The 27,667-nt window shown below is 41.8% G+C and overlaps 1 protein-coding gene and 1 pseudogene across 3 annotated transcripts in view; one reads left to right on the plus strand and one right to left on the minus strand.

Moving 5' to 3' along the window:
• Positions 1–240: 240 nt before the first annotated feature.
• NAA16 (N-alpha-acetyltransferase 16, NatA auxiliary subunit) overlaps positions 241–27,667 on the minus strand; it is a 36,948-nt gene continuing 9,521 nt past the window's right edge. Inside the window, exons 6-20 of one of the 2 annotated variants that reach the window (XM_083624642.1) lie at positions 26,219–26,372; positions 25,153–25,272; positions 24,002–24,097; positions 22,688–22,794; positions 14,042–14,114; positions 13,727–13,896; positions 12,197–12,349; positions 10,436–10,564; positions 10,028–10,241; positions 8,501–8,694; positions 7,459–7,567; positions 5,893–5,991; positions 5,634–5,777; positions 2,607–2,704; positions 241–1,687 (exon numbers count right to left, since the gene is read on the minus strand). In XM_083624642.1, coding sequence (XP_083480768.1) covers positions 1,487–1,687; positions 2,607–2,704; positions 5,634–5,777; positions 5,893–5,991; positions 7,459–7,567; positions 8,501–8,694; positions 10,028–10,241; positions 10,436–10,564; positions 12,197–12,349; positions 13,727–13,896; positions 14,042–14,114; positions 22,688–22,794; positions 24,002–24,097; positions 25,153–25,272; positions 26,219–26,372 — 2,061 coding nt within the window. In that variant the 3' untranslated portion in view covers positions 241–1,486. Of the gene's footprint in view, positions 1,688–2,606; positions 2,705–5,633; positions 5,778–5,892; positions 5,992–7,458; positions 7,568–8,500; positions 8,695–10,027; positions 10,242–10,435; positions 10,565–12,196; positions 12,350–13,726; positions 13,897–14,041; positions 14,115–20,292; positions 20,605–22,667; positions 22,795–24,001; positions 24,098–25,152; positions 25,273–26,218; positions 26,373–27,667 lie in introns of those variants that run through there. The other variant, XM_083624643.1, reaches the window with a different exon arrangement.
• LOC310767605 (large ribosomal subunit protein uL15-like) lies at positions 3,932–4,972 on the plus strand (annotated as a pseudogene). Its single transcript has one exon. The product of its transcript is annotated as a large ribosomal subunit protein uL15-like (transcript).

Consider the following 27,667-nt stretch of genomic DNA (forward strand, 5'->3'; position numbering starts at 1 on the left):
AGGCCCCAATTTCTAATCCCTGTTGTCTTCAGATAAGAGCTGGGGAAATTATCTTATTTGGAAATTGGAGATCTACTACCAGTCTGAGTAGACAATATTGAGTTAGATGGAGCAATGGTCTGATTTGGTCTAAGGCAGCATCCTGTGGTCATCATTTTCATAGTTTTTAAAAGAAAGATTTCATGACCACGGCCCCGTAAAAATAAACATTCAATATATATAGAAACACAAAACCAGAGCCAATGTGTACAAAATAATTTATTACAGCATTACATCAGTTGGCATTATTTTACAGTGAATTTTTCATTCAACTATTGATTCTAAACAGATGTCAGAAGAGACTGTCTTCAAGGTAACTGTCTGTCTTGATAAAACTTCCCTTCTTGGATTTTGCATAGGGCCTAAGTAATATTACTTAAATATTTACATTAACCATAAAAAGGAAAATAAACTGGTTCGATTATTTTTCAGAAAATGGATTTTCTGTACAAGCCAGGGTGTATTTTAAGTTTGGACAGCAGTTTATAGAAAGTTGTCATGAATAGCCATTGATGCCATGAAGTAAAACATTTAAGATGGTTGACTTAGAACTTTGATATGTTGTAGACATAATCCATTTGGATTAATGCACCAAAATACAAAGAAAAATATTAACTGTGATTTGTAGACAAACTAATTGTGCTCATTTAAATTTGTTAAAGTAAATATTAACCACTAATTGCTTTATAGCACTTAAATCAATACTTCAGCAAAAACTGAAGTTCACTTCTTGTGAGTTTTAACACAGTTCAACATCATATTTAAACATAACATATTATCTGGGATTGGCCACATTCTATGTTGTCGTACCCTCACCCCCCCAAAAAAGTGGAATAATATTTCAAAATTTGTAAGTGGTGAAGAAACAAGTATCTAAACAGTAATAGCGGGTATTCAATAGTTCAAAAATATTTAATAAACAGTTCAAACTAATAGTTACGAGAAAAAGGTTATAGCTTTTTTTAAAAAAAGCATACCAATTTAAAAACACAAATAAGCTCTCCGAATTAAGCACAGTTTCCATAAAATGCTTTAAATAAACAGAAAATTGCCCTCACCCATAATTAGGATTTGTGCTTTGAAAGAAACAAATAAAAAAGCTGAAAACAATGGACAAGTATGATAACCCTTTTAACTTGCCAAGTTTGCTAATCCAATAGGTTTTATAAGAAGTGGCTGTAATTATTTGAGTATGTAACAGCATTCATGTGAATGGTCAATCTCTTGTGTCCATGATTTTGGATAAAAAGATCCATAACTGTACAAATATAAACATAACCAGTATTATGCAGAGATAGATGTCTACATAAATATCAGCAGCTCCTGTCGAGAGAAATGAGCTCATAGCACAGGACATTTTCATTCAACTGCCTGCTTGAATTTTTCCAATGTGTTCGGAAGTAGAAACCAGTCTGGAAGAGAGCACAATCCCATTCATTGCTCGGCTTTAAATTTCATTGGACAGCACATTGTGATGAATGGCTGTATGATTGATCGATGCAAAGCTATCCTCATCTTCCTTCGTGGGAGAGACAAATGCAGATGCTAAAGGAAAGAGTTTGTGGCAGGCCAGCCGATACTCATCACTCTGGGTGGGGCAGACTCCAAAGCTGCCATCAAGTAAGGATTCCAAAACTGTTGTTAAAGTCTGAAGATAGAAAAAAGGATTATTTTTAAGTTGGGGTGTCTTCCACAAAATAATCCCAACAGAGACACCCCTCCCTATTAGCTCCTCTCTCAAGTGTAGGGCTGCTGCTGCGATCTTTTTTATTTTACACTGGAAGTCAAAATACTGTTTTCTTCCATGTGTTATCCTCTAATAGGTAAGGTAAAGGATCCCTGGACAGTTAAGTCCAGTCAAAGGAGACTATGGGGTTGCAGCGCTCATCTCGCTTTCAGGCTGAAGGAGCCGGCGTTTGTCCACAGACAGCTTTCCAGGTAACGTGGCCAGCAGGACTAAACCACTTCTGGTGCAACGGGACACCGTGACGGAAACCAGAGCGCACGGAAACGCCGTTTACCTTCCTGTTTATCCTCTAATACAGGAATGGGGAAGCTTCAGCTGAACTACAACTCCCATAAACACTAGCAAGCATGGCCAATGATCAGGGGTGATGGGAGTTGTAGTACAACATAAGAAGGGCTAAAGCAGTGGTCAGCAAAGTTTTTTAGCAGTCCACTGTCCCTCAGACCTTGTGGGGGGCCGGACTAAATTTTTTTGGGGGAAATGAACGAATTCCTATGCCCCACAAATAACCCAGAGATGCATTTTAAATAAAAGCACACGTTCTACTCCTTTAAAAACACCAGGCAGGCCCCACAAATAACTCAGAGATGCATTTTAAATAAAAGGACACATTCTACTCATGTAAAAACACGCTGATTCCCGGACCGTCCGCGGGCCGGATTGAGAAGGCGATTGGGCTGGATCCGGCCCCTAGGCCATAGTTTGCCTACCCATGGGCTAAAGGTTCCCCACACCTGCTCATGTACATGTCACCTCATGCACTATTCACAACAGCATACTATCTAGAAACTTCAGTTTCACAATCGTAATAATGAATTACCTTCACATTTTTGTCTGTCATCGTTTCATCTAGTTTAGTCGCAATGCCAATAGCTTTCTCTTGTCTTGAGTTGTCCAGGAAATACATCATCTTGGCACCTGAAAAAGAAGTGGCATAGATTTATGAACAGGGAAACCATTCAAAGGGAGAACTTAATGATATGTTTTGCTTCAGTTTTCACTAACGCTAAACATGCATTGTGCACATTGTAAAAAAACAAAAAACAAACTTGAAATCATAGTAAGGCAACAAGGACTGTCAAATCAGCAGGTTACAACAAAGCAAAGTCCACCATACTGGATTCAAAGAAGCTCAAGAAAGTAAATTCACCCATACAGTGGTACCTCAGGTTAAGTACTTAATTCGTTCTGGAGGTCCGTACTTAACCTGAAACTGTTCTTAACCTGAAGCACCACTTTAGCTAATGGGGCCTCCTGCTGCCGCCGCGCCGCCAGAGCACAATTTCTGTTCTCATCCTGAAGAAAAGTTCTTAACCTGAAACGCTATTTCTGGGTTAGCGGAGTCTGTAAGCTGAAGCGTATGTAACCTGAAGCGTATGTAACCCGAGGTACCACTGCACTGTCATCAAAGGTCACCCCATTTTATATCAATAGGTCCAGCCTAAGCTGCAGTAGGGCCAGAGAGAAGCCAGCAAAATATGACCTCAGTTATTCTGAGGTTCTGGGAGGGGAAAAAACCTTACTTCACTCAGAACCGGGTATTTGACTTCAAATTCTCACTGCAACCATTACACGTTGAACTCCAATAAGTCTAAATTAAAGGCAAACCATGACACAAAATCTGAATATATTTTTTATTTGTCACAGGTACTAAAGCAATTAATGAAGACAAAAGAAAATTAAGTTCAATTATCCACAGTTACCTCATTAAAGTAATTAAGCTTTGTAATTTGGCTGTGTATTTAACAATAAACATGACTTTTAAAGGGCAGCAAATGTAGCAAGATCCATGATAACGACCTGAAATTGTGAGTTACGGTTCGGAAGCCACTAAGAATAGACACCACACAAAAGAAAAAGATAATAGAGTAAGAAAATCCCATGGGAAAGACCTGATGAAGTAATGGAGGAAGACATTCTAATAATAGAAGACAATGGGGACGACAGAGATGGAAATCCTCAGCCCATAAAGTCTGGTGGTAGACTAAACACATATATAAAACTGCAAAATGATGAAGACAACAATTAGCAATATTTTTTCAAATTCTCACAGTCTTCATTTACGCCAGGCATGGCCAAACCTGGCCCTCCAGATGTTTCTGGACTACAATTCCCATCATCCCTGACCACTGGTCCTATTAGCTAGGGATGATGGGAGTTGTAGTCCCAAAACATCTGGAGAGCCAAGTTTGGCCATGCCTGGTTTAGACTTTCCTTCCTTCTGAACGCGGAAGTGATAATGCTAGGAATCATCTAATGAAACTGACCAGCAGCACATTCCGGACGGTGGAAGGGCTGCTTCACCCAAGTTATGGAGTTCATTGCCACCAGCTGGAGTGTTTGCCAAATTCTCCAATTCATGGAGAAGAAATGTACCATAGCTATGAGTCATACTGATTACATGGGACCTCCATGTTCAGAGGTACTCCGCCTCTGAATACTAATGGCTGTGGAGCAACAGCAGACGAGAGATACCCCCTCCACCGTCCTGCGAAAACCCCTTAATCCCAATTTTATTTTATTCTTTGGTAGATTTGCAGAAAGAAAAACACAAACCAATACATAAATTTTAGAAAGGGGCAAGATTAGACACGGACACACAAAGCATTGTTTTAAAAAAACAAGACTCCTTCCTTTCCGTGAAATCTCACGAGAGGAGCACTCTTTTCCTTTATCTCCTTGGAGCCACCAAGATGCCTTCAAGGCTGAGGAAGACCAGGAAACTGTGAGGTCACGTCAGCCACGGCCATGGTCGTATTGGTAAGCACAGAAAGCATCCTGGAGGACGTGGTAATGCTGGAGGTCTGCACCACCACAAGAATTAACTTTGATAGATACCACCCTGGTTATTTTGGAAAGGATTACCACTTGAAGAAAAACCAGCACTTCTGTCCCACAGTCAACCTGGAAAAACTGTGGGCGCTTGTTAGTGAGCAGACAAGGCTCAAGTATGCCAAAAATCCAGCCAGATTATCACCTGTAATTGATGTTGTGCGCTCAGGTTATTATACAGTCCTGGGCAAGGGGAAACTGCCCAAACAGCCTGTAGTTGCAAAAGCAAAGTTCTTCAGCAGAAAAGCAGAAGAAAAAATAAAAGAAGTTGGTGGAGCTTGTGTGCTGGTAGCATAAGGACTTCTCCATGGGCTCAGATTTAAATAAACATCATTTCAGCTTAAAAAAGAAAAATCAAGACTCCTTGCACTCTGTTCCGCTTCCCCTTTCTTCCTGCCCAGGGCGGCCCTGCCCTCAGAGCCGGTGCGTCACACAAAGTTGGGTGGGCCTCCGCAGCCCCTCCTCCTTGCCTGCTCTCCAGCAGCCACTTTGAGCAGCCCAGGGGAGGAGGCTAGCACCAGCGACCAGAGAGAGGCAATGGGATGCTCCCTTGCAGCGTCACAGCTCAGGCCAAGAACCTCCTCCTCCTCCCCTAACCTTGGCGGCGGCAGCATAAGCAGAGAACAGGGACATCCCGGGATCAAATAAAAAACCCGGAATGGCTTTCGTAATTTCGGCACTGTCCCTGGAATATAGGGACACTTGGAGGGTATGGAGTGAATAAACCAGGAAGTCTGTAATGAGCCAGAGCATCTTGTTTTATCTGAACGATTGTCACCAGCTTTAGAAGACAGAGGACCTTAAAGAACTTGAATTCATGGTGACTGACCAACTTCAGGCTGCCTTCAATCTTTCTTAGGAGCCTCCTAGAGGTTTATGGTTGTCAGGGGCAGAGTCTTGGGCTAGATGGACCTTTGGTCTGTGGAGCAGGGCTCTTCTCCTGAACCTGCTTCAAGTCCTACAATAAAACACAGGCTTGGCATAATGTCATCCTTTAAAACACAAATAAACCAACCTGATAGCAGATGCCGTATGGAGGTAGAATTGCGTCTGAGAAATTCTTCATTGAAACTTTCCAAATCTTTACTAATAAAAATCTTCTGCATTTCTTGGGTTAGGACTTTGTTCACAATTTCTGGCAAATTACTATGATCAGACACTAAAAAAGAAAAACAACAACAAAGCACATAGTTGTTACCATCTGACAAGACTGTACCTCAGTGTTCCAAGCACTGTTTTATAGCATGCAAACAGCAGATTTATCTTATACTTACCACATTTGGAGAATTTAATTAAACATTCATGTAGCCACGGGTTATTACTGTCAATAGCAAAAGCTCTTTTAACCGACTGCAACATTAAGAGAAACTTTCCTGCATAAATACAAGAATAAAGAACTAGTTTTTATAATGTTATTTACATTTGAATAATCTGTTTGTTTTGCTGTGTTACAACCATTCTGCACACACACTCTCACTCATGTGTCACATGCAAAATAAAGGAGACCCCTATTATTTATATATGCACCTGACAGCTTATGAACAAGGCAAGGCCAGGTCCCTGCCCTATGGGGCTGCCAGGAGCTGAAGTCAAACGTGGGTCAGCAATAAAAAAAATACAGTGTCAGAGAAGTTAACTCTTTATTCAGAGAAGCCCCAAAAGCGCAGGCCTAGTGGTCCGGGCAACTCTTCCCAGGAGATCTTGCCCGAATGAGGCAGCTGCAAAGACTGAAGGTCCCACTGCTCTCCAATGCTCCTTCTCTCCAGGGTCTTTCCCAAGCAGTCATAGACTGTGTCTGCGCACAGCCAATCTCTGTTCTGCTCTTCATTTCTCTGCGTGTTCTAGATGACCAGGCGGAGAGAAGTGGTTGCAGCGGGACGGGGAGACTCCCTGGCTTCTTCAGGAGCCTGTTTCCCCTCTGCCTCTTGACCATCTTCTCCAGCCTCTGCTTCGGCCTCGGAGTCTGAACTGTTCTCTACCACAGCTTCTTCCTGCTCACTAAACCCCGTTACTACTACTTCTTCTGACACCACCTCCTCCCAAATCTGCTCCTCCTTCTCCCTCTGACCTCTCATTGCCATTCCATCACCAGTCCCCTGGCTCTGAGCCTTCTTCCTCTGGAGATTCCCTTGGGGGTCCCCCAGTTGATGCCTCCCACCTCTGCGCCCAGCCAGCCCATTACAGGGGCTTACAACCAAGAAACAGGCCTGAGGCAGACAACAGAGAAGGGGCAGGTGAATGGAGGCAGGGGTAGACGGGCTGAATGTGAAGTTATTTAAGTCATAGAAGGTTATGAGAATGATGACCGTGTAGCAAAAGCATCACAGAAAAGGTGAGGAGGAGGGTTTTAATGAAGTAGGGGAGACGGTCGATGGGGAGGAAGTTTCAGGCGTAAATGGCAGGAAATAAGAAATGGTGTTGTTTGAGGTCGCAGGAGACCTTTGGACACCCAAGGATTGTGGAGCTGGACCAATGAAACCAAAATACAGGAATATGTTGGTATATAAAAATGGAGAGACAAGGGGGTGGGGGGAGAGGGAGGTCTTGATAAGAAGCTTGCGCAGAAACTGGGAACGAAAAGGGTGCCAGGGCAGGTATTTAAGGACAGGCATTATGTGCAGAGAGCAATAAGAAAACTGAATAATTTGAGCAGCAGTGCCGGACAGTTGTGACCAAGGTGAGACAATGGAAAACCTAGTAAGTCAAGCCCAGAGATGACTAGTGTTTTTGCAGACAGGTAACCTGAAAACTACGTAATAATGGATAAATCTACACATGTAACTATTACAAAATCATCCTGTTATTTCACAATCCTGTTTTCACAATTACATATACTTTACCTTTCCTTAAATAAATGTCAAATGCTAAAAGATGTGTGTCTATGGTATCAGCCGCAAGATTCTTCAGTGGTATAAGGAACTTAATTGCTTCCTCTAATGGATTGCCAACCTGCCAAAAGAAATTCAAGTTAGTTATAAACTGAAGTCATACCAAAAAAGTCTCTAAAGATCAAGCTTGCAATAATCTTACTGATGTATTTTTGCACACAATGTATTTAATAGTGTTTATCATAGTTACCCGCCCTTCCAAAAGACAGCTAGTCAACGAAACAGGTTGGGTTGTATAAATACTTAAGAAGGAGCTTGGCATCTTGGATGTAACTTTGAGCCATCCCAACAACTACAATATAATGGTACTTTAGGAATTACAAAATGCCCAACAGCTGTTCATTTTCTCCCCGGGATCCACCCTATAGAGGGAAACTGAAAGCAAGTTTCAGGTTATCAGGCTCCCTGCTTTGTCATCATCATTGGGCAGAGAACTTAATGCCCTACCTAAATAACCCCATTGTTACAGGGGATTTCCCAATGTGACTGTTCACTTCTCCTGTAGCAAGGAAGATGGGACAAAGTTGAAGACCATAAAGCCTACTCTTGAGAACAACACTCAATAGATGAAACACAGGAAGGAATTAAAAGCAACTCTGCTGAACAAACATGATACCAAGAAAGGTTTGGAACAGGAGCCCAGTGGAAGAGAATTATGTGAGCAAAACCAAGTTTCACAGAACTCTTAAAAGTTCAGAAGCAAAGCAGCAAAATGCTTGCTTTGATCTTGATGCCCCTGTTCCAGGATGTGCAATGCGTCTGTCATCTGATCAGTCATGTACATCCCCCAGAATGTGCCTGAGATGGCACATTTGAGACAAATTCGGCACATGTGAATCCAAGATTGTGAACATCATATGTGCAGTCTACATGCCAGGCCAGTGAGTTAACTAACCCCAGCCTTCCGGTAAATATTTTGGTTTGATATGCCACAGTGAAGAAGGTTTTGAATATGCGATGATTAACAAATATAGAAAAGGAGAAACAAATCTACCCTTTCCAGTTTTTCAGGAACTAATTCTTCCTTGGGACCACTGGTTTCTTCCTCTTCCTCCTCTCGCTTCTTCTTTTGGTTCTTCTGCTGCCTCTCTCGCTCTGCATGCTTTCTCTCCTCTTCCAGTTTAGCTTTCTTCTGTGCTCGTCTTTGCTTACTAAGCATTTTCTTAAGTTCTTTGGCCGAAAGGTTTTCTACAAGTAATAGGAGATTTACAAACCATACGAAATGCTGGGTTTATTAAAAAATATAGTGTCATATTTAAATATCACTTCATTAAATGCCTTTACAATACAAAAACACAAAATAAACAAATAAAAGAAGTAACTCTTAATTTATTGTTTAAATAAACCTTCAGGATTCTTAAAAGCTAGCTATAAGCACTCCAGTACGCACTATGCGCTTCAGGTTCAGAAACTTTTTGGCAAGGTCCCTCATCAAAATTTCTCAAGAAAACGTAGCAATTTTGGGATAAGAGGTAGATATGCTATGGTTAAAAGATAGGAAGCAGACTGTAGGAATAAACCACAATTTGCACAATGGAGAAAAGTTCCTTTCTGCAGTGATCTAAATGACACGTGGTTCTGTGAACACCAGAGGAAAGCGTTTTGTTTTGGACATTTCAGTTAACGGCTAAAAGTTCTACCATTACCTTTCCTTCAACTGCTCAACTCTCCTGCCGGGAGAGGCTGCGTGGAGCTAAAGAAGCCATAGCCCCATGCAGCCTCTCCCTGCCGGAGGGGTTGCGCGCGGCTATGGAACAAGCCAAGGCAGCGAGCGGGATGGATCCCGCTGGCTGCTTTGGCTTCCTCTTTAGTCCCGCGCCATCTCTCCCTGCCGTCAGAGGCTGAGTGGAGCTAAAGAAATCATAGCCCTGTGCAGCCTCTCCCTGCCGGAGGCGTTGCGCGCAGCTATGGCACAAGCCTGCATTCATTCCATAGGACGCACACACATTTCCCCTCAATTTTTGTAGGGGAAAAACTGCGTCCAATGGAGCGAAAAATACGGTAATATGCAGTTGAAAACGTTGGCAATAGGCCCCACGGAGGGGATGGGGGGAAATATTGAGATTCAGAGAAATCTCTCTGTATGGATATGTATTTGGTTTTGTTATAAATTTGTATTTGTAAAATCAAATAAAAACCATTTCAAAAAAACAACAACCCTAAAATGAAGATTTTCAACCATCTAAATTCTGTGCTGGATCAGGGTCCATCAACTTGGTGCCTGCAGCAGCCAAGAGAACAGATTTAGGTGTGTTCAACGGTTGTATGCATGCCAATCAGTTTTCCCAGTTTTCAAATGTGTATGTGGGCACAAAAAGGCTGGCAATCCCTGTTTTAAATTCTTAATACTGCACTGATTATTAAGCCATTTTTACATCCATTTCAGCAGATGATTCTCCCCAGCCCTATATAAAATAAGTTTCCTTTACATATACCACCACCGCTGCTTTACATTTTCAGCAGTGAACACTTCTGTACAAAGCTTTTTATACTCACACTATCTTAATTATTGCTTCAATACCTGAATTTACTTCTTGTTCTTTGCTTTCATTGGCTAGCGGATTATCATATAGCTTCAGGTAGATTTCAATTGCTGAGCGAGCCGCCTTGAAGTAGAAGGCATGTTGCCTGAGAATGTCTTCCAACCTCAAGAGGTCCACGTAGGCACGGAGTGTCATCTTTCTCATGCAGTAGGTGTGGAAGTCAAATTGATCATCTGTTATCTCAAAAAAGTGCTTAAAAAGAAAAGAGGACACTATTTTTTATGATGCAGTTTACTAGATGGACAAATAAGGCCGCTTCCTAGGTGTGCTCACAGCTTTTTCGAAATAAGTGTTTCGGCAACTTTAAAGCAGGTGGCAAGTTAACAAAGCTCATGTTGCTTATGAGAAGTGGTAGTCAGGAAAAAGCAATCTGTTTACCTACTTACCCTCTCCACTTCATGGCACTTTTTCAAGGCATCTCCATATTTCCCTAGTCTCTGAAAAGCTAAAGCGCATTCTGTTTGGAACCACATGCACTGCATTTCATTGAGATTCTCCATGGCAGAAGTTCCTTCCTGAAATAAATAAAAAAGTATTGTGTGGGATCAATAGTCGTTTAAATTTATATGTATATGTGTGATTTCTATCTATCTGTCTATCCATCCACACACACACACACACACACACACACAGCCCTATAATATCCTATAAGAATGCTTTAACAATAAATACCTGATACAATTCTTTGGATAATTACTGATTTCTGGACTTTTCCATTATTGAGTGCAGGGATAGCACATGTAGCACTTTCAGATGTTGCAGAACGAAGCCACTGCCATAGCCTTGACCACCACAATCCATGGTCAGGCAGCGGGTGATAGGAGTTGTTCTCCAACAAAACCTGGAGGGCATCATATTGGCAACCCGCAGTCTTATAAAGTATCCTATTCTTTTCCCTTTTCCAAACGCTTTACCTAATGCATACTTTTTCTATTCAGCTAAGGGAGAAGTCTGTGAGAAGGGCAGTATTTCATTCATACAGAAACACGAATGTGGGCACTTTCACTGTAAGAGAGGCGGAGATAAGGGAGATGTTCTTAAGAAGACCAGACAATATTCCTCATGTAGTAGCAAACGCTGTGTGAAAAAAGCTATAAATGTGGTCTTGTTTAATTAATGACTGACAACTCAAGAAGGCGGGGAATTTTAAAGGTGAAGATACGAGGTGCAACATTAAGAGGGTAATCCTATACATAGCTACTCAAAAGTAAGTCCTATTCACTTCCATGAGGCTTACTCCTAGGTAAGAGGGTAAAGGACTGAGGTCCAAGAAAAGCAAATCTGAACAACTCCTTTCCCTCTGTGGTCATCAAGGCAACTACTCAACACCGTACTGGCGATGTGACTGTATTATATTATATTATATTATATTATATATTATATTATATTATATTATATTATATTATATTATATTATATTATATTATATTATATTATATTATATTATATTATATTATATTATATTATTCATTCCCTGCCCATCTGGCTGGGCTTCCCAGTCAAAATGAACGGAGACCTTACAAAAGGTTAAATGCCAATGGAAAATTTGGCAATGTGAAGAACTGCCTGAATGGGAAGACATTTCAAAGATTTTTACAATGCAATCCTGCACATGCAGTTCCAATAGCCAGTCCCACTGAGTTAAACTGGGCTTACTCCAAGGTAAATGGGTACAGGATTGTAGCCTGCAGTCTATTTAATAATTTACAAAATTTAAACGTAGCCTTCAGTAGCAACGATGCCTGTATTTCTTTCACCACCAAATTAGCCTATGCATCTTAATGAAAAATGTTGACTTTTGGTTGGCTAGTCTATGGACATGCAATGTGCTCCCACTAAAACTTCCAGCCTCCTCATGAGTAATTCATTTACTGTGACAGGGTTACTCATGATGAAGCTGTTTCATACTGCAGTGAAATAGCTAAAATATATTTAAAGATTACAGGGGGGAAATAGAACTATTCTGTTCCTGGAAATTCATCAGTACTATTATCTTGGCTCAATTAGAAGTTAGGTGAATTTTTCCTGCATCATACAATTCTGCTACCAATGACTTATAATAATAATAATTAAAAAAAATCTGAAACTGACAGAGGAAATTTTCAAAACAAATACGCAACCAACCTCTATTTAAAATATATCTCCTACCCGTGTGAACTTGGAACACATCTCTTCTGCATCCTTCACCATATTTGCTCTCAGCATGTATTTTGCACATTTGGAGTTGATGAATCTATCGGCTGTATCCAACGACTGTGCCTCATCCATCCATTTGGCAGCCTCCTTTAGGTTGCCTACATGCTATTGAGGGAAAGGGAAAAGTTTTATACTTAATTTTAAATGTCAGTAACAGGCATATTGTGTAAGCTCTGAGAACTGTAACGCGCACGTGCATCTCCCCTTTCCGAAACGTTTGGCATGCAACAAATCACAGCCGATCTTATTATGCTTCGCTGTGTGAAAGATATTGATCCGATGAAAACTAAAAAAAGAAGTGAACAACAAAGGATCATGTTCAGACTTCAGTGCCTATGCCAAGCTTCATAGGTCTGGCAAAATTATGTTCGCACTAAATAGCTGAGTATGGAAGAAGCACAGAACCTTTACTAACTTTGAGTGAGAGCTGCTCACATTTTACATCGAAAACAAAAACCATAGTCCAAGCCCACTATTTGCTTCCACAAAAAGACGATGGTCACAAACATTTCATATGAACAATTTATTATGAATTACTTTTGTTTGTCCCTTTTCTGACTGCTGCAAGAGGCCATGGACAAAAGAGCGAACACTAAGGCCTTGGTCATGCACATGTACATATAGATAGCAGCATGCTATCCAAGATCTGGGGGCTAGCATACCAATAATTTGGGGGTGGGGTGCAGGTAGACAGCATTGGAACACATATTACAGCTAGAGGTGGAAAAAGCCACTTTGATTGATAAGAAATACAGGGACAAGTGGATACATGTACAGGCCACACAGAAATTCACTGAGTGATGTTCAGCTAAGAGTAGACTTGGTGAAATCATGTTCATTAATTTCAAGCTTTACTCTGGGTAAAACTTAGCTGATTCTATGGAGGGAAACAGAGGTGGAAAGAACTGCCATTGCTGCATAAGGAGAGGGAAGGGTGCTTGGGATTCAGCAGGGCATAATGCAGGCTTGGAATGGGCACAACAGGGCAAGTTCAAAATGCCGATGCTGTGGGACTAGGCTTCAAGAGGAAGCCAGAAGAGTGAGAGAGGGAGGGAGGGAGAGACTGAAATTGAAATGCTAAAATTTACCTGTTCCAGAAAGGGAGAAGTAGTAGCTTTCTTTTGGGCTTACATGGTACCTGAGAGTTTAAGATCGGACTGGCTATTAGGGTTCTTGGGGCACTTTGGTTCTGATTATGAGTGGCTAGGAAAGTCGTTCTCCTACAAAAGCAAACTGAAAGCTGGGTTTTGCCCAAGCAAAACTCTTTCGGCATTTTTAATGATATGCTTGTGATTTCTAGATGTTTTGGTTTTGCACTTAACATTACTTTAGGTGTTTCATTGAAAACATTGTGCATTGTTTTCCTTTGATCTGGTAAGAGTGGTTCTGTTCCTATCTCAACATAAAATGTCTATCAGCTCCTATGAAAAGGATATACATTGATTACATATTCCATTTCTGACACATTTATGACAATATTACCTTATAAATTTTTGCTTTCAGATAGAACAACTCTATTAGTGTTGGCGTACTTGCAACGGCAGAATTAATGTAATCCAAGGCCACGGAAAACTGACCCAGTTTGTCAAAGTGCTGTGCAAGGAAATAGCGAACCCAAAGCAAAGTTGTCGGTGGCTCTTGATCGCCATTTTCTGCAATGATACATACGTGTCAGAAAATTTGGCAAGAAATTAAAATGCTTACTTATTCTTACGTCTGTTTGGAGGTCTACCAACACAGCTAAAATAAGGATTAAAAGCTGCAATTTAGCTACAATTCATGAATAATGAAACCTACCATATGGACTGAACAAGTCACAGGTTTTCAAAGAAGCTTCGTAACCAGTAACAAGCTCTTGAATCGTAGAAACCTATAAAAATATAGTTGCCAAGTTTATTTTAACTTGATTTTTTCTTTAAATCACATTGCATTCAATTTGATATATTATCCAGATATAGGTAATCATGCCAAATGAATAGTGCTAATACTTCTAACTTAAAACAATACTAAAATCTGTATAATACATTATGTTTCGCAAAACAAATAATCCGCACCTAGTTTATTCCCAGAGCAAAATCGGAACATGTAAAGGCTAGTGGCATCAAATCAATGGTCTACTCAGAATATAACCAACACTGGGTATCACCCATTATATCCAAAGCAGTGAGGATCCCTTTCCTTTCTCTTTACAATAAAGGTTTTCCCCCCATTGTTTTTAAAACTGTTAACTACTTTTGCAGACTAGTTCAACCCAATCAGTTTCTACTTTTGCTATCAGAGCACAAAAGAGATGGGGTTTCTGTGGGAAAGTGGGTGACGCTACATAAGAACAAACTGCTGGATCCCATCAGCAGGCTGGCCTGGTTCACAAATACAGTGGTACCTCAGGTTACCGACGCTTCAGGTTATAGATGCTTCAGGTTACAGACTCCGCTAACCCAGAAATAGTACCTCGGGTTAAGAACTTTGCTTCGGGATGAGAACAGAAATCGTGCTGCGGTGGCGCAGCGGCAGCAGGAGGCCCCATTAGCTAAAGTGGTGCTTCAGGTTAAGAACAGTTTCAGGTTATGAACGGACCTCCGAAACAAATTAAGTACTTAACCCGAGGTACCACTGTAACTCCAATCCATGGTCTGTTTAGCCATTCTAATTCAGAAGATTAACCATTGTTTGTTTTCTGGCAACAAGCTACAATGTGACGCCATGGATACATAGAATCATAGAACGGCAGAGTTGGAAGGGACCGTGATTGTTGATGGATTATTTTAACCATGGCTTGGTGTTCCATCAGAGCTCAGCAGCTTTGCTTAACCATAGTTTGTCTGCCCCAGACTCTTCCAAAGCAACAGAGATATAAAAACAAACCAAGCTTCAGAGAAACAAGATATGATTTGTCTGTGAGATGACTTGTGGCTTATTGAACAACACATGGTTAAAACAACCATGGCTTAGTGTTATATACTAAAGCAGCCTCCATCTAACCCAGCTTTATGCTTACCCCAATTGCTAACCAGAGACCTGTGAGAAATCCATAGCTTAATGCTTCTGTTTGGGGTCCCTATAAACCGGCAAGCCAGCCCTCTTCCAGAATAATAATAATAATAATAATAATAATAATAATAATAATAATAATAAATTTTATTTATATCCCGCCCTCCCCAGCCGAAGCCGGGCTCAGGGCGGCTAACAACAATAAAACAGTACAAAAGTACAGCACAAACAACACTCTAAAATCTTTCATTATAAAATTAATTAAATTAACACTTCATTTCCCCCTCCCAGTTTTCTGTTCTTTCCCCTCACCTGGAAACAGACACTTAAAAGAGTGCCCACTCTCCACTGGAATGTTTTTGGTCCCCCACTCCTTAGGGTTACTTTTTTTTATTAAAGTTTTATTTTCAGATTTCTACAAACATTGGGTCTCCCCTGAACCTGCTGACACCTCCCCCTGGAGTGTGGACAACGCCATTCTGGCAACATAAGGATCAGCACACAATTAGTATATTGGATAATGTGAGTGTCCATTTTCAGTGACAAAGCTAATAATCACAGAATGCCAATAACCATTCCAATTGCTGTGTTGAAAGTCTGCCTTACACCATCTCAGAAATTCACCTGACGGGGTGAGGGTCTGCTCATTTCAAAGTATATGCATTTCAGATTCTTCCTGTCACTGCAAAGCTTAACACGTTAAGCGGAGAAGAGTCTAACATGTTTTTGCGGTTTGGATTCAGCAAGCGCAGTTTGGTGTAAGTGAACCTCCACACAAGAAATCTCGCGGACAAGTGCACCACCCTGGTATCGGCAAGACTCATGAATGAAAGAGAAGCCTCCACAGAAATAGAGAGAGGTTGGTCACAAGGACATGGGATAGTGTAGCACAGTCCTACTGAATCAAACTAAAAGGTCTTCCCCGCTGTGCTAGGGAAAACCTCACACTCTATCCAAACGCATGCATTTAATTCTGCTGGTGTGTGATGTGCTAAACAGGGTCCACCTGCCATGAAGCATGGCGGGGAATGTGGCTCATTTTGCATTCTGATTTGATATAAATAAGTAGCCAAGTCCTTTCTCCATAGGTCCCTACACAATATGCCTCCTCATTCTCATTCTCTCTCTCTCTCTCTCTCTCTCTCTCTCACACACACACACACACACACAGGAGAAAAATACCATAACTCATTTCACTGAGAATTGTGCATCCTTGCTAAGGGTACGCTCAACGAAACACGCAAAAGAGCACTGATAAGCTTGTTTTTGCTTTGCTTTTTAGAACATGATCCCCTTTTCTGCTTCAACAGCCTATGCGGTTAATCTAGCGCTCAAGGGGTGAAATGGAGATGGACAACTGAAGACTGAATCAATCATTGTTAACAGAATCAGAGATCGTAGGTTTATCTTTTTGAAGTATGTCCCTTGTTATATTTGACAAATGAGGCAGACCCCCTGAAAAATACAGTGACACAGTGAACAGGTCAAGATCAAGAAGATGCACTGGAAACAACCTGAATTTTTGTTTGTGGATTGGAACTTATCCCCTAACAGTCACGTCTGAATCCTTGATTATGTAAACAAGCTCTTGCAGGACTCCACTGATTTCACTTAGCACTTGCACAGGAGCTGTGACTCAAGGAAGGCCCCGTTCACAAGTGCACCTAGCATGATACTGTATAATCCTCTGCTGCAGGGAAGCACATGGGAATATTGTTAACCACAGGGGAAAGGCCCATCTTGTGATTCTAGGGCTGATAGTCTGAGCTCGCAGGACCGGAAGGGAGTGAGGATTCAAAGGAAGGCAAGAGGGAGAGGTACCAAGCAAAATTAAGCTGATGTTAAGAAAAGGAGCCACCCAAGCTGCATGGGTGGACTCCGTAAGGTGGCAAAAATGAACTTTGGCTCCTCCTGGCCCCAGTAGCTTTTTCTCAATCCGTGAGGTTTGCCAGACAGGTTAGAGGGATGGATTCCCAAGCTAGGCATGGCAAGGAGGAACACTGAGGAGCTCCTCCTAGCTGTTTAGGGTATACACAGCTGCCAAGTAGGCATGGAAAAGTGAAACATTACAGATCCCTAGTATGTCCCAAATAACCCCATACTCTTCTCAAGTTCTAGTTTCCCTTTCTGCAAGTCTCAGTACAGTGGTGCCTCGCAAGACGAAAAGAATCTGTTCCGCGAGTCTCTTCGTCTTGCGGTTTTTTCGTCTTATGAAGCAAGCCCATTAGCGGTTTAGCGCTATTAGCGGCTTAGCGGGCTTAGCGGATCAGCTGATAAGCGGCTTAGCGGCTTGGGAAAAAGGGGGGGGGAGGAAAAAAACCCCGCAGGAACTCGCAAGACATTTTCGTCTTGCGAAGGAAGCCCATAGGAAATTCGTTTTGCGAAGCACCTCCAAAACGGAAAACCCTTTCGTCTAGCGGGTTTTCCGTCTTGCGAGGCATTCCTCTTGCGGGGCACCACTGTATATTCACTTCAGTTCCCGTTTCCTCGCTGTCCCTTCTTCCTCTTTGCTATTTTCTTTCCTTCTTCCTCCGTCTTCATTTTCTCCATTGCTGCTTTCTTCACTCACCTCTTCCCCATTTCATACCCTCTGTCCTATTTTGCTGCCTCGCCCACCCCACAGCCAAGAGTTGTTTGGCCTTCACAACCCAAATGCAGCATGTGCTGCAAAGTGGGCAACTTTGCAGACCAGCCCCCTTACTTCCACAGTAGCTCTCTGTCCTGCCCAGTCTATCTGAACACACTCGTGGAAATTTCATTTTCTTCCTTCCTTCCTTCCTTCCTTCCTTCCTTCCTTCCTTCCTTCTTTCTTTCTTTCTTTCTTTCTTTCTTTCTTTCTTTCTTTCTTTCTGCTGATTCCTCCCATTTGTGTGGATGTGGTGCTGTTTTTGCTATAAAAACGATGATACTCTCCTCCTGAAGACTGGAAGCAGAAGGTGGAATACAGGGTGAAATCTCATTATGCTAAAGGTTCTGCCTGTGCAAATGTTTCATCCTGTCAGACAGAATGATTTTCTCCCTCTGTTCTGGCTGTGGAAGAGACTCTCTTTCTTCTGCAGCTACCACAGCTTTCCTCAGGCCCCCATTATTTCCTATCAGGCACAAAGCCAGCCTTCCTACGAGGGCAAAAGAAAAGTCTTCAGGGGGAGTCGGCCTACCTTCCTGAGCACACTTTCTGAGACTTCTGCTGTTTCTTCCAGCCAGTCATTCCCTCATGCATTATTTCCTCACAGCCTCTCCGTGTTTTAAGTTACTCAAAGAGGACACATGATGTTGAGCTTCAATGGAATCAACACACCTGCAACACATTTGACGTAAACCTTGATGTTGACTTATTTTACAGTCCTCCCTTCGTATTTCACTCTGAAGGATTGACTGCTAGAATTCTGAAGAGTGTTTGTGAAGCTTTTTTGCGACTGATACAATGAGCAGGAAATCAATGCTATGCACAGCCCTCCTCCTCCAAGATGCAGCTTTCTAACTGATGCAAGGGCCAAGGAAGGGGCAGACTCATAAGACTAGCAAGCAGTCCTTCAGATGATGCAGCCCTAGGGTGATTGCAGTAACCCAACCTGGAGATACAGACATCTCCAGTGGCACAACTTACAAAGTTGTTGAAAGACAACTGGGCTATGGGCATCCATGAGCAGGGCAGATAGAATAGCACCCATCTACACAAACAACTACACAATGTATTTTATGTTATAAAAATAGTCCAGGGAACACAACCTGTTCCATTTTCTACAGGTGGAAAAGACTTGCAGTATGGGAATTTTCCTCCTACCTCCAAACCAAAGTGGATGGCGCTGTGGGGCTGCACCGCTTACCTGACCGCCCTCTGGCCAACCTGCTGCTGCATCCTGAGATGGAGAGGGGAGACATGGCGGTCAGGTCAGCACATGGTTAATGCATCAGCAGCACCTGAGTGCCTCTGCCACTGCATTGACCTTGCCCCTCCTCCAGGTGTGCAGCAGTAACTTATCTGGAGGGAGGTCAGGTATGTGGTGCTGCATTATGCTCTCTACTGCTCCAAAAAGCTATGCCTGAGGGTTGGGAGATCTTCCAGGGCAGATTTCTGTGTGTGTATGAGCAAGAAAAGGGGAAATCCTGCTGTGTAAATTATGTCTGTCTGTGCACTAGATACCGCTCTATGTGTAAATTATAAAATGAAAATAGAGCCTCTGCTCTTACAGCTAAAGTTAAAGTTTTGCATCTAGCTGGGAACAAAACTGCCACCTAAAATTCTTTGAAAACACTTAATCCTCTATTTTTATACAGTGGTGCCTCGCAAGACGAAATTAATTCGTTCCGCAAGTTTTTTCTTCTTGAGAGTTTTTCGTCTTGCGAAGCACGGTTTCCCATAGGAATGCATTGAAAATCAATTAATGCGTTCCTATGGAGACCGCTTGCCAGGCTGGCGGTGCGGAGAAGGGCTTTTCTCCCCACCGCAAGCCTTCAGTACAGGTACGGGAACAGAGGGGAAGGTGCGCAGCGCTTCTCCTCTGTTCCCGGGGCTTGCGGTGGGAGGAGGGTTTTTCCTCCCCACCGCCAACATTCAGAACAGCATTCTGAATGTTGGCGGTGGGAAGGAAAACCCTCCTCCCACCGCAAGTCTTCAGGACAGCCATCCGAAGGCTGGCGCGGGGAGAAGGTCTCTCCGCCCCACTGCCAGCCTTCGGAGGAGCCTTCCGAAGGCTGGCGGCGGGAGGAGGTCTCTCCGCCCCACCGCCAGCCTTCGGAGGAGCCTTCCGAAGGCTGGCGGCGGGAGGAGGTCTCTACGCCCCACCGCCAGCCTTCGGAGCAGCCTTCCGAAGGCTGCCGGTGGGGCGGAGAGACCTCCTCCTGCCGCCAGCCTTCGGAGGAGGTCTGAGGACAGTGGGGAAGACGCGCTGCGCTTCCCCGCTGTCCTGGAGATTTCCCTATGGGCTTTCGTCTTGCGAAGGAAGCCCATAGGGAAATTCATCTTGCGAAGCGCATCGAAAAACGGAAAACCCTTTCGTCTAGCGGGTTTTTCATCTTGCGAGGCGTTCGTCTTGCGGGGCACCACTGTATCTTATTGTGTCAAAATGACAAGGCCAAACCCGACAAAATATCTATCAACTTCAACTTTCCAAACCCATCTTCAATTTAAAAGCCATCCAGCTGACTTCTTCCAAGGTCCTGATCAACTGCTGTCTATATAGATAAATGTCCACTCAGAATACAGGATAGCTTCCTAAAGACAGTACAATAAATCAACAACAGCTCCTTATTTTGGCATAAATATCCTACTTTAAGAATTCCTATTCATAAAAATGTGTACAACCACACAACATGTGGCTTTCTGAGTCCCATCTTCCAAAAGAGTCAGGAAGTCATGGCTTCCCTGACTATTTAACAGCCAGCAATTCACCTGAAGATTAAGAGTAATATTAACTAATGTTAATATTACTGTAAGAATAACAGGAGTATTTTCCTTTAAATTGTATTTTTATACACCCACCCGCACCCCGCTGAAGTATTTTTTATATACGGCTACTGAAATTATGAAAATGTTTCTAAAATAACCTTTAAACTGTTACTGCATGACACTACCTTTTCACTTGCTGTAATCAATAAAGTTGTGGCCTTTTCTTGCCCATTAACCTTATATCACTTGTCCTTGTGTCTTCATTTCACTACGCGGGGATCGGTTCCTCGAACCACAAAGACTTCAAGAGAGGGGAGTGGTTGTGGGCGGGATCCGATCCAAGCCTCAAGCAGGGGGCGTTAGCCCCCTGCCGCCCACTCACCTGGCTGGCGCACCATGCCCATGGGCAGGCGGCCAATCAGGCGGCTAGAAAGGGTGTGGATAGCAACTTAACCTGTTGCTGCACCAGCCACGCGGCCTCACTTTTCGTCGTCCCGTCGCAAGTCACCCACCCTCCATTCCCTTAGAGCTCAGGGTTACAATTCTCTTTTGGCCTTGCTATGGACCTTAGGTTGGTTGCCCTGGTTGGCCGGGGGGCCTGGTAGGAATTTTCCCATTTGGCATTAGGCTTTGTGGTTTTTTCGCCTACCTCGTAGCAACCGTCACAACTTTCGTGGTATTGGTGGGTAGGTTAGGCACTGGAATATGTTGCGATGTGTGGAAGGGCTAGGTGTGGCCATCGCCTGCGCCTTCAATTTTGGGGTATTCCGTTAAAGGAATCCGGCGGTCGTGGATCCTGTCCGATGCCCTGTGTGGCGGGGGGCCATGGCACGACCCTCGGTGACATCAGGGGAGAGCTTATAATTGTATTAGCATCAACGGGCTCCACCTACTGGTGAATAAACCCCCCTTTTCAGACTCACCCCTCTCCGAGTGGGTGGAGTCAAGTCACGTGATCCAATGCCTAAGCCAATACCTTTTCACTTGCTGTAATCAATAAAGTTGTGGCCTTTTCTTGCCCATTAACCTTATATCACTTGTCCTTGTGTCTTCATTTCACTACGCGGGGATCGGGTCCTCGAACCACAACTAATGTTTATGTTACTGTAAGAATAACAGCAGTGTATTTTCCTTTAAGTTGTATTTTTATACACCCACTCCCACCCCGCTGAAGTATTTTTTATATACGGCTACTGAAATTGTGAAAATGTTTTTAAAATAAGCTTTAAACTGTTACTGCATGACACTACCCACATATTTAAGTTAACATTAGAGATTATGTTATAGTTTATGTTAAAAGACATAATTCCACAAAGAGTTATTAAATGCATTAGACAATATTTTCTTTCAGTTTTTATATCATTTTTTTCTACTGAAAATGAAGACTTCAGAATCATTTTATTGTCTTTTGTACTATTCCTTCACTAGGAGGACATGGATTGGAAATATATAAAGTCTTAAAGTTTAGAAAATCGTAACGGCATGTCAACAATGTGTGAGCAACAGAAACTGCATCTAGCTCTCTAGGCTGCAATCCTATGCATATTTCGCAAGTAGGCACCCTTTGATTTCAATAGAATATACTTCCAAGTAAGCTAGTAAAATAGAAAATTGTAGCAGGGTAGATAAACAAGACTATAGCAAGTTTTATCCGAAATCAAATTTTCAGGTGGTTATGGCAGATGAATGAAATTTAAACACAGATTTACAAAGGCTCAGTTCTCCCTTGCTTAGATCCCTGGCTTCCTGTTACCAGGGAACATTGCTTTGTTCCAACAAACCATGATCAATAAGCCAAGTACAAACTTGGCCACAGACCATGATTTGTTGGGAGTGAAACAACCCACGATCCCTGCTTCAGGCATAAGTCAAGGGTCACAGCTTGTTTCCTACCACCCAGCGAGAGTGGGAAGGAGTGAAATACTCTTCTTAGGCATATTAATCTTAACCATTTACTACAGTTTACCATGGCATGAGAAATGGAAAGGAAAAGTGACTGTTACTGGTAAATTATCTGTAAGACACACAAAGCTGTACGAAAACTGAATAAATTTGAGTTTTACCTTTTCTTTACTGTAATACAAAGATTTCAAAGTGGTAAACAAGGGTGGGCAGCCTTTACTGAAGTTAACCCGCAGGAATTTATCCATTAGTTCTCTAAATTTTTCACCTAGAAACAAAATTGCATTGGGTTATATTCTTATTACTTAGTGTTGCACTACTGATATAGTTTTTATAAATTTTATGTTAAAACCTGAAAGAAGCTGGTAAGAACAGTGATCTACTTGTAATTTGAAATTAAAAAGTTTTTCTGCTTTGACAGAAATACTTGTACCTGGTCTTTTTTTGAGCAAATTTGAATGTTTTGAATAATTGTTCTAATTTGCATAATTTATACATAATTTCAGCCTTTTTAGCCTGCCAGGATACTGGGTTGATGTTGTTGTTTTAAAAAAACACACATAGCACATTCTTTAACTGAACCTATGACATACCCAAGGAGTTCAGTGAGTGCAGAATGATGTTTTAACGACACAGTTGTTAAAAAATGACGTAAGGAAGATATCTGAACCCTTACAATTAGTGGCCGTTACTGCTGTTTGTAACAGCAATAAAGGATGAGTGTGCTATGCTAATACAGGAAGAATCTGAATGTGTGTACATTAGAAAGGAAAAAAAGTCAGCTGTTTTGTGACCAGCATTTGACAGAACCATCTGACAGGGCCAAATGGTGGCTCTGTGCTAGTGGAAGCACTTTCACCAATCCTTTACGATGTGGTGCAGCTTTCTGTGCTGAATCCCATCCTGTTCTGTATCTTCCAACCGACAGCAGTAATGTTTTGGGGGGACACAGCAGGTTGCAATGAAAAGAGGGGATTCCTGTCTTGCTCTAGTACAGTGGTACCTCGGGTTACATACGCTTCAGGTTACATACGCTTCTGGTTACAGACTCTGCTAACCCAGAAATATTACCTCGGGTTAAGAACTTTGCTTCAGGATGAGAACAGAAATCGTGCTCCAGCGGCATGATGGCAGCAGGAGGCCCCATTAGCTAAAGTGGTGCTTCAGGTTAAGAACAGTTTCAGGTTAAAAACGGACCTCCGGAACAAATTAAGTTCTTAACCTGAGGTACCACTGTACTTGTGCTAAGCACACAATTTTGCCTTCCACGCAAAAAATCCCCTTTGCCTTTTGTATTGGCAGTTATTGGCCTGTCACCCTAAGCCAAGCTCCCAGGGGGGAAATCGCAGTTGCTCTGCTCTCTCACAGTCGTTCTGCTGCAGCGCTGAGTTCCACAATGGTTTGACTTTGCATGCTGCTGGTATGTGGGGCCAACGGTTTAGTTCTAAAGGTACAAAAGAAATATGCAATGTTACCTGTGACAAAGTTTAAAGGTAATCTTCTAGGTGAAACCGCTCTTGGATGTTGCTTGCTTATTTCTTCATACATTTCTAGTCTCTCATCTAAAGAGCCTATTGGTGGATGATAAATGTACAGTTTGAGTCTTTGTATGTTATAAGCATCTGGTTTAAATCACAAGTGTGCCTATATGCAATATGGAAAACCACACTAGTAGGAATTTTATCTTGTCCTCTTCAACAGAAGCCCTTGGTGAACATCTCAAACTGCATTTTTTTATATAGAACAGGTTGAAAAGCAGTTTTCAGTATGATGAAAGAGAACAGCTGATGAAAGAAAGATAGAAATATGCTGTGTGTGCACGCGTGCATTTTAAAAAACCAAACAATTTTGTGGTGCAACCATGTTGCAAAATATTTCATCAATGTCAAAAGTCAAACTGCAGTACATAAATCCTCAGTTCTGAAACCACATGTTGGAGCTCCAGAAGTTACCATAGAGGAGGAAGCAATTCTATGAGCACCTTAAAAAAGTAGCATTGTTATAAAGGTTAAAATATAATCTTTAAAAGGCTGCCATCCTCTAACTTTGCTTAACTCCACTGAAGCCGTTGAATGTAAATAGCAGTAAATGGGAGCATAGCATTGAAATTTCATTATAAATTTTGTAATGTAATAGTTATGCATAGTGCAGTGAAGCACATTTAAGAGTAAATTTAGTAATTATAGGTGGTTCTTCCATTTGCATACCATCATTTCTCTGGCAGCATTTTTCCAAAGATAGTATTTTGAGCTATACTTCTGATGCAGCTCAGTTGGTACAGCACGAGACTCTTAATCTCAGGGTGATGGGTTTCTGTACACTGAAGTCGCTTAAAAACACAAGTAGCTAAAAAGCTGTAAGCTTATCACTTCAATAAGGAACGTAGCCATTTAGCTCACTCTTTAGGCTCCTCCATATGAAGCAGTCCCTGATAATGATTTATGGTTTTGAGTACAGATAGGCTTATAAGTAGATAAAACACTGGAAATTATGCTGGACAATGAAATTCAAATACCCATCTTCTTTTCAAGGTCTAGGGTTCCAAGAGTTCCGATTTCTGAACTTAACAAGACACCAATTGCTTAATAAAGAAAGTGCAAACCAAGTTTATAACTACAACACTTACGTGGCTGTAGAGCTTTCTCCAAGCCTTCATAGTAACACCAATTTTCTGCATTCCGGTCAATAAGCTCTTTATAGACTTCAGAAGCTTCTTTCAATCTTCCCAACTTCAACAACATTTCTCCTAAAGTAAGAATAAAATCGTAAACCAGATTTAAGTTAAGGGAAACATTCTACAGCTGGAAGGCGAAGTCTTCAACTCTGGAAGCCTGAAAGAGCCAATAAGCCACAGTGATGATGACACTGACCGACTACGCTGCAGAAAGCTGCTCAGAAACTGTGCGGCAGCAACATCCCGCATCTGCCCCTGATCATAATACTCTCCCACATCAGTTTCTACCCAGCATGGGCAGTGCTGATGTGATATGGAATGAGCATTCTGGTTAGGATAATGAGACAGGTCTTGCTGCGTCTGTTCAGCGCTGCCCTGAGTCACCCAGCGACTTACTGTAATGACTTCATGGTAATAATAATAATAATAATAATAATTTTTTATTTATACCCCGCCCATCTGGCTGAGTTTCCCCAGCCGCTCTGGGCGGCTCCCAATCAAGTATTAAAAACAGTACAGCACCTATTTTTCTTGAAAACAAGCACTGCTTAAGAGGTTTTCTTGTCATCAAGAGGTAAATAACTTTTGTTAGATAAATTTAAAAAATACAAAAGGATGGTGGTGGTGCTCAGCTTGCCTTTCAACCTCACCAGGCGGTTTGGTGACAGAGCCTGCCATGGGAGCCCTTGCGGTGATGGAATGGGAGCATGATGAAGCAGACAGGGATGGGCGCTATAGGGTATCTTTTTAATCTAGAGTAGCCTTTCCTTTAAACTGTTTGAACATTTCAGACAAATGTTTATGGACTGGCATGTGTCTGCACAGTGTGTGCATGCATGTCTGTGTGATGTTTATATTACACACACAGAGTCCCCCCCAAGAAACACTTAATGACAAGGGGGAAACGTGATCTTCCTCTAGGTTTAATGGTCCCCAGCTCCCTAGACTGAACCACCTCACACACCAAGATTCACGTGAAGGAATATTTTCAGCATGTGAAAAGGAAAAAAAGTATTACCTTTTATTTCATCTATCATGAGCTTGTCACATATTTGCCTCTCGTAAGTTTCTATGTGTTCCAGAGATTCTTGAAACAGATCTGCCTCTCTCATAACTTGATTCTGGTACAATATTAATTCACTATATTCATAGTCTATTTTATTAGGAGGGATCTGGAAAATAACAGAATAGTTAACATTTAATCTGCCCCAGAAGACTAACTTCACAAAAGTTATTTTTTGGTTAATAAAGGGACACTGGATAGTTGAATTAGAACTTGGAAATGAACAGTCATTTAAAAGAATTCTTCCCTTGAAAAATGACAAAGCAATAAGTTGATCTCCTCAATTATCCTCTCAACTATTGACATTCATATTTGCTTCTTTTCTTAGGATACATTTTTTACTCTGGTATCAAAGTACTTCTGTACTGTACTATTCATACTTCATGCATACATGCTTTCCAATTTTAAAAAGAGATGCAGCAAGAGGAGAAACAAGTCTCCTGCTGCCATGCATTATAAAGGGGGGACCTGTATTTTGAACCCAGGTATATAAAACCCCAAAACAAAGTATTTTGATAGCGTTATCCCTCACTGAAGTACCAAAAATGTCACAATGTTCCAGGTTCATATTATTCCCGAGGTTAAAAAAAAAAGCATTTACAGTGGCACCTCAGTTCTCGAACATAATCGTTCCGGAAGTTTGTTTGACTCCCGAAACCGTTCAAAAATCAAGGCGCGTCTTCCAATTGGCTGCAGGAGCTTCCTGCACTCTGTCGGAAGCCATGGAAGCAACATCAAACATTTGGCTTCCGAAAAACATTCAGAAACCGGAACACTTCCAGGTTTGCAGCGTTCGGGAGCCGAATTGTACAGGAGCCAAGCCGTTCCGAGTACCAAGGTACCACTGTATATGATTCAGGAAGTGAATAATTCCACCCACCAGCATAAATTATAAACAGATGCTTTGAACTGAATTTGTGTGCTACCTGACAACACCATTTGTCAATTCTTCATGATATCGTGGCTTAATGGTTTCCATTTAAATTTAGCTTCTTCACAGAAAAGTCTTATTTCAAATTGACAACAAAATTATTAGAGGGACCTGTAGAGATCAAATTTGATCCACCCATCAAGAATGACAGCTTTACAGACAACTCACAATACTCTTCTGGTATTCCATCAAGGACAAAGTACAAAGACTTGCGTATGTTGAACCACCTGTGTGTGTTGCCCGTGGCATCCTATTTTTTAATTTCAGGTGTATAATGTATCACAATCTCTGGTACTTGATTAGCTTATCATTCCACTAACATAACTGAGACTATAAAGAATTTGATATTGAATGTACAATAAATGGAAACATTTCATAAAACAATGGCACGTCTTCTTTGCTTTATATCCCAAAGTTGTAATTCTTGCTTTATATCCCAAAGTTGTAATTCTTTCGAACAATGGATAGAAAAA

This window comes from Podarcis filfolensis, assembly GCF_964270895.1.
Source record: "Podarcis filfolensis genome assembly, chromosome: 7".
Lineage (NCBI taxonomy): Eukaryota > Metazoa > Chordata > Lepidosauria > Squamata > Lacertidae > Podarcis > Podarcis filfolensis.